We start from the raw sequence: 14,885 nt of genomic DNA, 5'->3' as shown, positions 1-14,885 counted from the left end.
GCTGTATGTTGTGAACGGAAGCGTTATGAACGTAAGTTTTGTGAGTGAAAGTTTCCTGCGCATAGGCTTTCTGATCGTAGGTCCTCCGAGCTTTGGTTTTGTGAGCGTAGGCCTTGAGGGCACAGGTCTCCAAACGCCTCGCCAGCTAATTAAATTCGCCCTTTTACGGCCCTCCTGAAATAGTAGCACAATAGCTGCGCGGCTGAGACATTTGATAGCTGGGTTCTGTAAAATGTGTATTTTGGTATGTTGGGGAGGGTAGTTTTGTTGTTTATTGATTATCGCTGGCTATGGAATGGGATGGGATCCGATGGAGGTACTTTGGCGGTAAATGTACATTCAGTTTATTGTCGAAGAATTTGTGACACCAGCGGGGTACGTATACACCGCGTGATGTCCGCTTGTCGGCGTCGCAAGGTCTTTGGTATTCATGACCTCTGTGTTCGGGGAATCCCAGCATAAATGTGGCTCCACCTCACAGATCACATGTCTATCAATGATATATCACATTCTCACATGGCTTGGATTTGATGCAAGTCATTTGTATTTGTTGCCTGTTATGATTGCTTGGTCAGCACTTTATAATGCCAAAAAATGTTGTTTTTGGCATTGTGCAAAATCAATCAGTGACATGTTACATGTTCACATGGATAGACTTTGGCACAATGCATTTGTATTTTTTATATTTAATTATTGCTTGTCCAACACTATTATGTAATGCCAACAACAGTTTTGGAGGGATTGTGTGAAATCACCCTGCCTTAGCAATGCATTGAAACCTTTCTGGTACTTGCTGAACACTGTGGCTGAAATGCTAGGAACAGTGGTTTGGTTAACTGCATTAGTATTTTAAATGGTGTATGTCATGACAGAGGCTGTGATCAAATCAAGCCAAAAGCTGAAGCCATCATAATACATGTGACTGAAGAAACCAGCCACAGATTCTGGCTGAACCCCCCCCCCCCCATCCTTCAAATAAATAGGAAATCTTACAAATTCCCATGCTTTTTGACATCTCAAGCTCTTAGCTTGATCTGCTTGCGGTCTGTCATGCCTTGCACCATTTGAAGTGTTAATGTCGTTGTCCATATCATGCCTAAAACAATATTTTTGACATTATGTAATGTTGGCCAAGCAATTATAATAGGTGATGAATCAATGTGTCAAGCCAAATGCACCCATGTAACATTGTAACATGCCCTTGATATATATGTGACCTGCTGAGGTGGAGCTGTCTTCATGCTGGGATCAGTCTTAGCAAGCCACAATATCATTATTAATAGACATGTTTGCATTTGGGGGGGGGGGCAGTTTTGCCTATGTGGATGCCCTGGCAGCTCCCACATGTGTTTTATGGTAATTGTGTGATGTAGCACTAGTGACATATGAACACCACAGAATGTGAAGGAGATTCAACTTCTTGCTGCAGCTGATCATTTCCACCTTTTGTTGCCATATTGAGCTTTCACAGAATGATAAGGGGCAGGATTGGGGTTGGGGAAGGTATAGTCCCCTACCACCTCCCCTGGCCTCATGTTTATTTGCTGTATTATAAACAACTGAGCAACAGGTCCTTGTTCCACATTTCCACAGGTTACCTTTTGGCATGGTTATGATATCTAGAAACTTGATGTCTTCCTTTTCTACACCTCACTTCTTGCTGCAGTTCCTGTTCCTAGCAGTCTGACAATTTTTGTTAGAGAACATGTCATGTGCCTATTGAGTTGTGTCTTATGACTAATGCCATCCTTACAACTAGTTAAGTTTCTCTCATTTTTTTACAGACTGCAGAACACATCACCTCCAGCCCCAGACTGCAGTGTTTTTAATTATTACCCTCAAGTTGGGCAGTATTGCCCATGTGACCTGTAAGGCCTTCTGGGAAGTCTGGGTGACAAAGTGAGGAATACTGCTGTGCAGAGGAGCATCTTTGGAAACTGCATGGTGGCACTGGGACAACTAGGTGCTGCTGGGTCAAGGTGGTATATGTCTGATCAGAACTGCAGCACAACACACCTGCTATGTGGGTGGCTTATCCCCACCCACTGTGAAGCACTGACCATTGAAGAGTAACTGGAGTGCTACATTGAAGTGGATATACTCTACTCGGCACCACAAAGCCTTCCTCAAAATCGCCGTAGCGGTGCCCTCGAGGGAGTCAGCATCGACCGTTTCGAACCTCTGAGTGCCACCGTGCTGCAAGGGCCCGCAGCCCTCCCAGCAGTGTTGGAGCGCAGCGCGCGCGCCCACCGCCATGACCTCCCACTGGAGCGACCCGTCGCTGGCCACGGACGGCGGCGGCGTGGCGCCGGCCGCCGCTCGCCGCCACTCGCTCCTCACGCCGGCCGACCTGGAGTCGGAGGCGCCGCCGCCGGCGCCGTCCGCGCCGCTCCCCACCGTCGAGTGGGTGGAAGCCTGGCTGAGCGGCTGCCTGCCGGGCCGCGACGGCGCCGAGACGGCGTCGACGCGGCGCGCCTCGGCCGCCGCCGACCCCGACGCCGACGCCACCGACGCCGACGAGGTGCGCTCAGCCAAGAGCGACAGCGTCTGCTACCAGCTGCAGCCCATCGGCGTCTTCTGGGACATCGAGAACTGCCAGGTGGGACGGCGGCGCGGCCGGGTCCGCGCAGACCGGCCCGGCGAGCGGGCGGCGCTGATCTCAGCAGGCGGGGCGGACGGCGCCGGATGGATCGCCACGTGGTCGTCCTCTGTCGCCGCGTCTACGGCAGTGGTTTGGCAACTTCCGGCTTGGGTCGTGCACTGCTCCCCGTTTTCCGTCGGATTATCCGTTGTCTGGACTGTGCTGTTCTTTTCTTGCCTCTCGTCGCTGAGAAGCTGAAAAGTCGCACCGCCGCAGATTGTCAAATGATGACAACAGCCACCCTCGTCATTGTCACCCTGTGACACCTGCCTGGCCGTTCCCTGTGACGTCATCCGAGTCTCCCATTGTAGCGCACGCTGACAGCACCGCCATTTTTGGCGGGCCCGACCTACCCATATCCACCCGGCCCGTCACCGGGTCTCTCCGGAACCGCAGGTGCCCCGCCGCTGCTCGGCCGCCGACTTCGTCTCGCTCATCCGGGAGCAGTTCTACACCAACTGCTGGGAGGCCGAGTTCATGTGCGCGTGCGACGTCAGCAAGGTGTTCCCGCCGTCACTGCAGCAGCTCAACGACGCTCAGGCAAGCGGTCGGGGCGCGAGCCCACCGCGCAGAAATACTGGCGGATCCGGAGATTCGGACCCGGAGATCTGGATCCGGAAGTCTGGACCGGAGATCCGGATCTGAAAATCCGAGATGTGAACATCCGGGTCCAGAAATCCGAGATATGGAGATCCTAGATTTGGAGATTACATAGAGAGGGATGGAGAGGAGGGGGCGAACTGAGATGTCAGGAGGGGAAAAACAACGTGGGTGGGCTAGGTTTTTTGGGTCACTACTAGGTTGCCGATGACGTGCGCAAAACACTTCTCCGAGATTGCGTCGGAGGTGATGTTGCCAAAAAGTGATACGTTTCTACCAAAAAGCGAACAAAATGTGTCAAGATATTATGCAATGGTGTTGGATATAAGTGCAAGGCTTATTAACACTTGAACGCCAAGGTACAAACGCATATGGGTCTCAAGGGATGTGCGTTGGTTGATTTGCCAAGGTTTCGTTAGAAACTGCAGACGACCCAAATTCGTGAGCAGGCAACTGCGGCATTGGTTCACACAATATAAGTGCCTGCTGGTGCTCGTGTCCCACGTGTCTGACATCGCGCGCTAGATGCACGTGACACACGTGTCGCACGCCCTCTCGCGCCAGGTGAACGTGATGCACGTGCCGGCCACGAGTAAGAACGCCGCCGACGAGAAGGTGAAACAGAGCCTGCGCCGCTTCTCTGACCAGTACCCAGCGCCGGCTACGGTGCTGCTCATCACAGGCGACATGAACTTCGCTCCCGATCTCACGTTCCTGAAGCACAGGTGAGATACGCTCAATCTCATCCTCCTGAAGCACAGGTGAGATACACTTGATCTCATCTTCCTGAAGCACAGGTTAGATGCACTTGATGTTATCTTCCTGAAGCATGGGTGAGATGCACTGGACCCCACATTTCTGAAGCACAGGTGAGATGCGCTTAATCTCATCCTCCTGAAGCACAGGTGAGATACACTGGACCTCTCATTCCTGAAGCACAGGTGAGATGCACTTGATCTCATCATCCTGAAACACTGGCGAGATGTACTCAAGCTCACCTTCCTGAAATACAGGTGAGACCTCACATTGTGCCTCTTGTGGTGAGCGACACGCGTGGATGACACACACGCCGACCTCACCTTCTTCAACGCCAGGACCGCCCCCTCCTCTGCACCTCATGTTCCCCAAGCGCAGGTGATGCCCAGGTCCATCCAATCTGAACCCCCCTCCCGGATATGGACGAGGCACTTCCATCGCGCGCTTCACTTCTTCTTGCGCTCCCTGGCATCGAAGAACGTTCGTTGGCGGGATTTATTAAAAAATATCTATCGGCTGTTTGTTCTTTAGCTCCGTGGCACATTGCCTTTCAGACTTTTTGCTATTATTTTGTTTGTTTTGCGTCGGGAATGGACCCTGTACAATAAGCAACTATGGCCATTAGCTCAACCTTACACAGTGCCTGTTTTGACCAGAGTCTGTGGTGCGTCCAAGCCACGGCCTTCCACCGCTCCACCTTCCACCCAGCTCAGCTGCAGTGTGCGCTGACCCGGTGACCCGGCGGGGGCGGTGCGTGCCGCGACGCGTCTGCGCGCGCCCCACTGATCGTCCGACTCGGCTGCCGTGCGTTGCAGGAAGAAGCACAGGGTCATTCTGATACACAACCGGCAGGCGCGGCCGGCTCTGCTCAACTGCGCCGACGAGCGGCATCAGTTCGACGACCTGCTGGCGCGCCTGCCCGACGTCCGACAGCAGGTCAGGTCAGGTCAGGTCGGCCGGCGCCGAGGGTCGGCAGGTCAGGGCACGTTCTGTGGCGGGTCAGGTCAGGGAATGTACGACATTAGGTCAGGTGGGGTCAGCGGGCGCCCGAGGGCCGGTCAGGTCAGGGGACATCGGTGTACTCTTGTACTCCTGATGTACTCTTGACTACCGGTGTACCGGTGATGTACCGGTGTACTCTCGATGGCAGGTTAGGTCGGGGGATGGACCCTGGTAGTATTAGGTCAGCGGACACGTCATATGTCAGGTGATGTCAGCAGGTCACACCCGACGTATTGTCTGAAGAGCTTCGTTTCCGTGGTTCACCGGGTGGGTCATAGGTTAAGTGGTGGTTAATGAACAGGTCGAAGTCAGATAATGGAGATGGAGGGAATGGAAACCGTTACAGATGCTTGAAACCAAAAAGCTAGAATACAAACCAGTTTGGCTTCGGTGATGATTTGACCTGTATCACAATAGGTGAGTGCGTCGAAAGCTGTACCATTTATCAGCCCCTTCTTACGGGCGTCAGCACGCATTCAGTTCACTCTCGGCTGTGGATGGGCTCTGTCGTACGTCATCATTCGGTGACCTGTGGTAATGTCTGCATCCGCCGTTGCCCACTGGTCAACATGCTTTTGCGCTGGGATCCTGCAGACCATCCGTTTGCTATCGCTTCTCTCCTTATTGGCCTCAGCCGCAGTAGGTTTGTGACTAAAATGCAGATTAACGGCTGGCAACAGCCACTGTACATTGGGCGCTGGCGCCTAATCCATTTATCGACGTTTTCACCATTTTTTAACTTTGGCCACCACGTGCCATCTTCTTATGTCCGTTGCACGACAAATTAGTTATTTCTTTGGTGACTTTTAAAAGTGAAATAACAATATTCGCTCCTCTGAGATGGTGTGGTTAAGTATGTAGACCATTTATTATTTTGCAATATTATTTTCATGCATTTATCAATTCTTTTACATCATAATTTTGTTACTGGCAGTATATACGGTATGCTAATGTTTAATTGACAAATATACGTCAGTTGATATGCGTAATGCTGCGTTCCTTTACATGCCGTGCACATTTGTTCGTTTATATGTTATATCTCATGTTTTCAACCATTTTACATTTGACGCAATATGTTACATCTTCATTTGTTTGTACTGTTTGTGTCATGTATGCTATTTAGATTGGTTTACTTTAGCGTCATCAATGTATATGGCTGGTCGCATAACCCAGAAGTCGAGAGCCTGTACACTGCCGGACCGCAGCCTGAGAGTGGGGCCGTGCCGTGACGCACCGCGTGCGCCTGCCGCAGGAGAGCCGCGGCGGGGACCGACTGTGCTGCCACCTGCGGCTGACCGGCCTGCCGTCTGGCGGCGCCGGCCGCAAGTCCAAGGTGGTCAACGAGATCCAGAAGCTCGTGTACAACTGCGGCGGCCGCGTGGAGCGCGTCAACCTGACGGCCGGCGACGCCATCATTGTTTTTCCGTCGCCTGGCAACGCCGCCAGGTGAGCTGGCCGCTCGCTGCGGCGGCCGGAGACGGCGGCTGCGTGACCCGGAGGCGGCGCGCGGCCAGCGCCGCCGCGGACACACTGGACGGGTGCGGTTCACTCCGCGAGAGGGCGTGGCTCCGGTTACTGCCATGAGTGGCGATGACGATGAGTGCGACCGCTACAGGAGTCCTTAAACAGTTCAGCAGCTCTACTGCGGACATGGGTCCGCGCTGTTGTGGAGGTCCTGGATGTGACGGGTTCCCCGCAGTGGGGACCGGACGCGGTAGCCTGAGGGATATGGCGTGACGTGACGTGACGTGACGGTGGCGTGACCGTGGCATGACATGAACGTAACCGCGACGTGACGTGACGTGACGTGACGGGACGGGACGGGACGGGACGGGACGGGACGTGTTGGTTTGAAAGTGCGTGGAGGATCGCACCCAAGCGCAGCAGTGGGTACCAAGTGCGGTTGGCTTTGCTGTTCACGCAAGGACATTGAGCCTTAAATATTGTCATCGGGTATTGGTTAGCAAGCAAGGACAGCTCTTATTTTATGTTCTCATCTCTTTTTTCTCGTGCTCTTCTGCGCTTGACTTCAGAAGGTATTCGACTTTGATCCGACGTTAGAAACTGTTACGTAAGGCATTCGCCCTTATTTGGGTGACACGAGCGTGACACGAGCGCCCCGGTGTGATACGAGCTGGGCGTCATATGTGACAAAGAAAGCACATCTGTAAAATCAATTTGTAGATGCTCGGGGACGTCAGGGCCGAGTGGTTAGCGCATCGGACTCCCTCATGGGGGCCCGGGTTCGAATCCCGCGGGCTCACTGTCACTGAGCACTGTATGGCCAATGTAGCCCCTGGCGCTCCTTAAACGAACGCGGGGACGTGCGCCACGTTTTCGTTAAAAAAAAACCGTACGGAGGATGGTGTACGCGGGCGGCTTTGAGATAGCGGAGCTTCCGCCTACGGTGCATCGGATGACGTCGTTCACGACGCACTAGCTTAGGCTCCGTGACGTCGCCTGCCTCTCAACCTGGCAGAAAGGGCGGACACCGAGGGGAATCGAACCCCGTACCTCTGGTTTACCAGACGCGCAAAAGTTCTCCGAAGGGTTTGGCTCCGGGCGTTTTAGCACGGTACTGACGGTCACCATGTGTCAGGCTGGCCGACCTTGTGCTAGTGTCAGCTGACCTTTCCGTGTCCGTGTTTCCAAACAGTCTTAAGCATAGGTAACGGCACTGAAAGCGTCAATTCCGGTGGTTTGATATGGTGGTGCCCTGGGAGTAGAACATTGCATCAGTTCTTACAGTACCGAAATATTCCTTTTTAAATACCCAAAGATAGCTCGGGAAAGCTTTTGGTCAACCTCCGCCGACATTAGCTCGCACTGAATCAGATCACTTACTTTGCTCCAGTTGTATAGTTTGCGCGTTTGGTTGCATCATTGTAAATGCTCTGACAGCTGCGGCTGTAGCATGAAAACATGCTGTGGCCTAAACGCGTTAAATAAACGAAGAAAAGGGATTGAGTGTACGAACAAAGTTAAACATAGCACGCACTGATTGTTTGCATAATGACTTGTCGCTCCTGGGGTTATTGGTGTGCATTGAATGAGTCGAGCTTTACTGTCGCGGATATGTCTTCAGTTGGACGGCGTTGAAGCGCTCGGAAGGAGCTAGATTTAACCAGGTATGGTCCCTGGACGGATTAACCGAGCGCCAGTCTGTTGCGGTCCGGACGACGCGAACCCCACGCTTCTTGGTGGGAATTCCGCCCTTGCGTCGCGCGCGGCTCGTGATTGGCGCTGGCCATCCGGCGCCCGAGGCGCGAAAGGTCAACCCCCGCCGTGACCTCGGGGTCAGACAGTGTCAGGCTGGCGCGCCGTGTCACTGGCGCTGCCCGCCGAGACCTGGCCCTGTTCAAGGCAGCCGCCTGCCTTGTGATTAGTGTTTTGGAGGTTTCCATGCGTTCGTAGAGGGCGTGGGGTTTAGCGTACGAGCTACGTTTTTGTGCCGGCCTGGTTCGGCGGTGGGTGGGCGCGCCGTTACCGACAGACATACCCGCGTGTCCTGGTGCGGGTGCGCCGCTGGTAAGTGATCCCGCGCCCACCTGTCTCGGCTCGGCAGTCAGTCCTGTGCTGTTGAAAACTGGATTGGCAGCTAGCGTGTTTAGTTTGCCGACACCGCTCCGCCCTGCCTCATGGTAGCAGCTCTTGAAGTGTCATTGTTTCCTCAGGTGTGTGTTGGATTTCAGGAGGATTGTGCTGTGTGTTGGATTTGGTTGCATTGTGTTGGATTTCAGGAATATAACGACCTGTGTCTTGTCGAAGAGAGACGGGGAGGGGGGGGGGGGGAAGTCATGCGCCATATGTGAAGTTGATATGTCGCGGTGATGCTTCCATTACTATATTTTACATTGCTTAACAGCGCTATGGCTATGTGGATCGAGCTGTGCCTCATTTATGTGGGATATTGCTCACTTTTTACACGTTTCATCTCGTTATATTTATTAGATATCTCGTATAATTACATGTTTCTCATTGTCTTTATTTGTCGTTGTCATTTCAATTACATGTTGTCTCATTTATTTGGGAGATGCCTTTGGACTGGAAAGCTGTTTTTTTGAGAGTGCGTCTGATCATTTTGGAAAAACTGAAAGTGGGAAGTGTTTCCTGTGTAAAGAAAACGACTCTGTTCATTGGCATCGAGAAGGGATTTCCCAGAAAATCTCCGACGCTTTTCCTTCATAGCTCCTTTTTATATTAGCTCCTATATTACATTAGCTCCTTGAGTATGACGAGGAACGCAGCAACAACAAAAAATAGGAGGAACGGGTATAAAATGATCAAAGTTGAGGGGATGGGGTAGGGTCGAGGGGCATTGGTTGGATTATGCAAACCAGTCGAAGCATCACGATTTAATGCGTGCAACAGCCAATGCTTGTGCGACATTCAACTTCCACCTGCGGTAGTATTATATAACGAACAATGAAAACGAAACGTTCCATAGTTGATGGATGGCTCCGCTTCGATTTTGGCAGTCTGCTTCCGGTACTCGCATTTCGCCTGTGTTAATTCATGATGATCGATGCTGGCGGTCCTGTAGCGTTGCTCTTTTAGTAGGCAATTGAACATGTCATGCCGGTGTGAGTTTATTCCGTATGGTCATCTGTGGTTTGATGACTTCCTCCCGCTACTTCCTTGTTTCTGCATGACAAACGTTTCCCTGCTTATTTTCGTATCGCCAATGAAAACCTTAATGGTCACACTTTCCCTGGGTGTTTCTTTTCGTCTCGTCAGTAAATCCAAATTTTGCCCCTTATGGTAATGCCCCTTGATTGCCCCTTATGGTAATGTTAAGATTCGTCTAGACAACGCCCTCTAGGCGCCTGGTGTTTCTGCTTCATCAGCGGGGCGAAGGTTGCCGCATGACGTCATGCCTCGATGACCGAGGCCACCTGGTCATCCACCTGACCTGGTCCACCGATAACGGCGCCATAAACCCATCTGTTGGTGTGGTGCTCGTTACATCCGCGTATTTCCCTGTATGTCTTGTTCTATGACGTCACTGCCGTTTGGTCATGCTCTATGTCAGTTCGCAACCCCAGCGTTACTCCCCCGCCATGTTTCTGCGTCACTGTTACCTGCTGTTTGTTGCCTCTCTGTTGCCCGCTGTTTGCTGCCTCATTGTTGCCCGCTGATTGTTGCCTCACTGCTGCCCGCAGTTTGTTGCCACACTGTTGTCCGCCGTTTGCTGCCTCACTTGCCCGCTGTTTGTTGCCTCACTGTTGCCTGCTGTTTGTTGTCTCACTGTCGCCCGCTGTTTGTTGCCTCACTGTCGCCCGCTGTTTGTTGCTTCACTGGTGCCCGCTGTTTGTTGCCACACCGTTGTCCGCTGTTTGTTGCCACACCGTTGTCCGCTGTTTGTTGCCACATTGTTGCCCGCTGTTTGTCGCCCGCCGTTGCCGCTGTTGTCCGCTGTTTCCGGCTGGCTGCCCTGCTGTGACGCCAGTGTATGGTGTAACCCAGGGCCAAGCACCGGCTACACCACGTGGTCATCTGCGGGTCTCAGACGTTCGTGCAGTTCCACTACAAGACCGGCCAACGTTCCCGGCCCAGCCGGCTCTCCTCCAGCGGCGGTGAGTCAGCCCTCTGGTGTTCAACCACAAGGGGGGACAGGGGGGGGGGGAGGGGGGCTCAGCTAACCGGCCGCCGGCGGGAGGGCGGCACGCCTTGGTCATTGTGCGTTCTCGTTTTACAATTGAATGGCTGTAATTTGTGGCATCAGTGGTATATAAAAAGAAATGTAGCATGACATACACGAAAGAATTGAGGTAAATATTCGAAGAGGAGCTGCAGATATTTGCGCAAGCTTTTCCCCCCAGTGGTGTTGATTGAGGTTTTTACCGAGAAAGCCATGTGAAGTGTAGTTTAATGCCCAGTGTGTCTTTTCCTAGCAATCATGCCGTATATTTTACACCCGGTAGATGTCTCCCGAAGGGGTTCCCCTCAATGTTCTGGAATAATAGCCATGTGCTGGAGCAGCGCTGCCGCCGCCCGTACACTGGCTCACGCGCTGTGCGCGCGCCACCAGAGGTCGCCATGGTGCAGGAGAGCGGGCCGCTCTCGGCCGAGGGGCGGCCGCCGGCCACCGGGCCGCCACTGTGGTCCCCGGCGCCGCGCACGCGCAGCAGCTCCGTGTCGACGCAGACGTCGCCGGAGCCGGGCGGGCCGGCCGAGGCGGTCGAGTCGCGGCCCGACTCGGCCGCCTCGGTGGCCACCCAGACCTCGCCCGATGGCCGGCTCACGGTCAGCAGGTGAGGAGCCGGTCCGACCGCTCCGGTAGTACGTGTATACACCACCGACTGGGCGTGTGCACGCAGACGTGCGTGGTGCATACGTGCGCGCCTAGACGTTTGCCTCCAGGTGGCAGCCAGCCCGCTGATATCCCAGGATTTAAGAACGGCTGTTTGGTTCGGTTGTGGTTGTTTGGGTTGTTTGGGGTAGAGCGATTTCTGCTAGTCCTAATCAGTGTAGGGCTTTGCGATGAACGAGAGCGGGTAACAATATGTTCTCCCTCTGAATCCGAATCATGCCAACCCTCCTGTGTTGAAGTGTGACTCGCTAACTTGGAAGCCCTCGGGGTCCTCCATTTTTGGGCCAGGGTCTTTTCCAGCGTCGGCCATTGTCACTAAGTGAGACTTCCTTTGCAGCTTGGAGAGCTCCCCAAGTACCGACGCGTCCCCCCGTCCTACTGACCGAGCATCAGCACCTCGCCACGACCAAATCTTCAACCAAAGGTTCTCTGGTCATCCGACAGGCGGCGGTGGCGGCGGGCAGTTTGGATCACCACGGGGTGAGACTCTTCAGACGATCTACGCCATTTATTGTGAAATAGTAATTTTTTTAGCTGTTAGTACTGATGATGCCTACTGATTTTGCTGTCTATTATTAACTTAAGTAGCATGGCATGCATTTTGTGGAAAATTTTAGACTACCAGGGTCGGGTTGGGTTGAACATTGGGTTTCATCTCTTCTCTTGGATTTGTAAGCATGTTTATTTGAGCCTTTTTTAGGTTGTATGCCAACAACTTGTTGGCCTCGTATGAACGTCAGATCATGGTATCCGAGAATGAGCCATGCTCATCTCTATTGTATACTGGATAAATATTGCGCGAGTCAAGGCGCAAAAAATTGTTGAAAGCCAGCACAGAAAAAAATATTTTTCTTGCTCCACATTCAAGAATGAAACATCTTGCCTTTGATATATTTTTATCGGCCGTTTGATTACACAATCTCAGTCAGGGTAACGTGGTACATTTGTAGTGTAGTGTGATTTTGGATGGCCATGTTTTTTTTACAAACCATGCTTACTGGTAGCCCTAAGGCTGGCGCTGCAAGTAGTAATATTTTAAGTTTTGAAAATGCCAGATTGAGTGCCGTGGAGCATATCAAAGTATTCAGTGGGTCCAAATAATATAACATTTAAATTCGTAAGGTGTAGCTCTGTTGCGCGCGGAATGCATTCCCGGCCGGCTTGTGCACTGATGGGTCACCCTCCCAGTAACTCGTCAATAAACTCGCCGATATTTCCGTGATAAGTGCGTCTATTGGCCGCCTTTCCGCCGGCCGTATGCTGATTGGCCGCCTCTCCGCCGGCCGCGCGCTGATTGACCGACCCGCCGCCGGCCACGCGTTAATTGGCCGTCTCTCCGCCGGCCGCGCGCTGATTGGCCACCGTCTGTCCCGGCAGGCGGCCGCTCCGACCCGGCGGCGGTAGCGCGGCCTCCGACGCCGGGCGCGCGCGCAGTGCCGGGCCGCCCCTCCAGCGGCGGCGGTGGGCGCGCTCGCAGCGGCTCGCCTGCCGTGGGCGGGCCGGGCGGCCTGGACGGGCCCGTCGAGCTGACCGTGACCAACCTGGACGCCAGTCGCCACCCGCGCGACGCCGAGAAGGTCCTCTACGACCTGGCCATCCGTCACGCCAAGGTACGCTTCGCCGGCGGCGGTCGGGGCAGGTGGTGCTGCTAGCACTGGTGCCTCTGCGCTTAGCTGAACAGCGGAGTGTCTCAGAACCGTGGCAGAGCTGTTGTCTGTCAAGGCGCGTTGCGACGTCCGAATCGTTTTCTGGCCAACACCCTATTGTGTGATCGCTGAGCCGTCGTGTGACGTTAATGTTAACACAGAGCTCGATCTCGGCTGTGTCCCTGTGCTGTGTGCGGTAGCGTGGCCTCTGACGGTGCGTAGCCCGCCATCCGTACCTAAGGTAGAGGCGTGCTGGTGTCCTCTACAGTATCTGGTACACCATCCCCGCACGGGTGGACGGCGTATCGGTGTCCTGTGCGTACAGTCTCTGACGCATCAACCCAACGCATGCGGACGGCTGGTTCTACAGTCTCTGACGTGCCACCCCTGCCCGAGTGGATGGCTGGTCGTTTTAGTGTCTCGCACAGTCTCTGGCACGTGACCCATATCTGCACGTGCGCCGTATCGGTATCCCGCACAACCTCTGACCCGCCGCCTCTGCACGGCTGGGGGACGCGTCCGTGTCCAGTCCAGTCTCTGACACCCTGTCCGGCGCAGGTGGAGAGCGTGTCGGTGTACTGCCAGTCGGACGGCTCGCTGGTGGGCACCATCTCGGTACCGACGCTGTACGACTCGCAGGCGTTGATCGCCGAGATGCACCGCGCCGTGGTGGGCACCAAGCGCATCATGCTGGCGTACGCCCGCACCGACCGTCCCGACCCGTACAAGATACGGTACGACCTCCCCCTCCGGGTACACCTGGTCGGTTCGCTGTGTGGATGTGGATGTGGATGTGTCTGCGTGTATGTGTGTGCGTGTGCGTATGGATGTGTGTGTGCGTGTGGATGTGGATGTGGATGTGGATGTATGATGTGTGATGTGTGATATGTGTGTGATATGTGGACGGTCTGTTCCCGACAACAGGCCCCGTGTTGATTGGGCGGCTACAGCCCACGACTCGTGTCCTGGTCGGTCGTGCTCGCTGTGATTGGTTAAATGCTCCGAGGTCTTGTGACGATTTGGCGGCTATGTCCGCTGGTTGGCCGCTTGGTCTGCAACGCGCCCTCCGATTGGCGGCGGTGTTTGTGACGCGCCCTCCGATTGGCGGCCTGCGGTCAGGACGCAGGTGATTCGGCTGCTGAACGACGTGCCATCGGGCCAGCTGCCGCTGGTGAAGTTCATGGAGCTGTACGAGCAGCGCTTCCACAACACCGTCTCCATCGCCGACCTGTTCAGGTCAGCGTCGCTGGGCGCGGCGTCTGCCGGCCCGCCGGCGGCACCGGTCTCCGCCTCGATGCCGTTACGACCCCGGCTGTCGGGCCTGCCCCAGCTGCTCGATGTTTACGAGGCTGGGGTGGCTGCCCGCCAAGCCCCGCCCTGCAGTGCAGCTCTTGGATTCACTAATATTGCGTCGTTTACGAGGCAACCTTTTAGTTCGTTTTTTTGTGCGGGTTAAGTTTAAGTGTCTTTCGTGACACTTCAATTCCATCTGCATTCTGTCTCGGTAGTCTCTATGTATGCCCTGTTCTTCCGCATCGTATCATGCCCCAGTCTGGATGCTGGCATCACGCCATAGTCGCTGAGATTCCGTGGAATGGTTCGTGCCAGCTTGCGGTGCGGTCTCATAAGCAGATGTCCGTAACATTGGGTATGCTATCTCTCACGCGCACTAGCTTGCGTAACAATATCGAGCCTGCTCACCTGTCGGTGTCTCAGTATCGCAGCTATGTATTGTTTGCATTTCCCAAAGCGTTTTTCGCGATCGAACTACCAACGAATACTTTTTTCGAAAATCGTTCGGAGCCCTGTTTCTTTACTGTCTGAAATTGGCTGCCACCGGTTATTTTAGCTGTGGACGCGCTCGACTCCTTGCTCTTTCTCCGATCGGCGATAGCTAGCATCCCTGCGCATGGGTGCGTGGTTTCTC

The 14,885-nt window shown here is 54.1% G+C and overlaps 1 protein-coding gene across 1 annotated transcript in view; it reads left to right on the top strand.

The window, feature by feature from the left end:
* The first annotated feature begins 261 nt into the window (after window positions 1-261).
* The window catches only part of LOC119113404 (meiosis regulator and mRNA stability factor 1), a 28,787-nt gene continuing 14,163 nt past the window's right edge, over window positions 262-14,885 (top strand). Inside the window, exons 1-11 of the mRNA XM_037237725.1 lie at window positions 262-316; window positions 1,785-2,599; window positions 3,038-3,181; window positions 3,806-3,966; window positions 4,813-4,933; window positions 6,252-6,445; window positions 10,466-10,575; window positions 11,031-11,076; window positions 12,790-12,922; window positions 13,517-13,692; window positions 14,078-14,194. Of these exons, the coding sequence (XP_037093620.1) occupies window positions 2,255-2,599; window positions 3,038-3,181; window positions 3,806-3,966; window positions 4,813-4,933; window positions 6,252-6,445; window positions 10,466-10,575; window positions 11,031-11,076; window positions 12,790-12,922; window positions 13,517-13,692; window positions 14,078-14,194 (1,547 nt within the window). The 5' untranslated portion in view covers window positions 262-316; window positions 1,785-2,254. The remainder of the gene's footprint in view (window positions 317-1,784; window positions 2,600-3,037; window positions 3,182-3,805; window positions 3,967-4,812; window positions 4,934-6,251; window positions 6,446-10,465; window positions 10,576-11,030; window positions 11,077-12,789; window positions 12,923-13,516; window positions 13,693-14,077; window positions 14,195-14,885) is intronic.

This window comes from Pollicipes pollicipes, unplaced genomic scaffold (genome assembly GCF_011947565.3).
Source record: "Pollicipes pollicipes isolate AB1234 unplaced genomic scaffold, Ppol_2.1 Scaffold_7262;HRSCAF=8765_pilon_pilon_pilon, whole genome shotgun sequence".
In the NCBI taxonomy this organism is placed as follows: domain Eukaryota; kingdom Metazoa; phylum Arthropoda; class Thecostraca; order Pollicipedomorpha; family Pollicipedidae; genus Pollicipes; species Pollicipes pollicipes.
The sequence above is the reverse complement of the archived record's forward strand: the minus strand, read 5'-3'. Positions and strand labels throughout refer to the sequence as shown.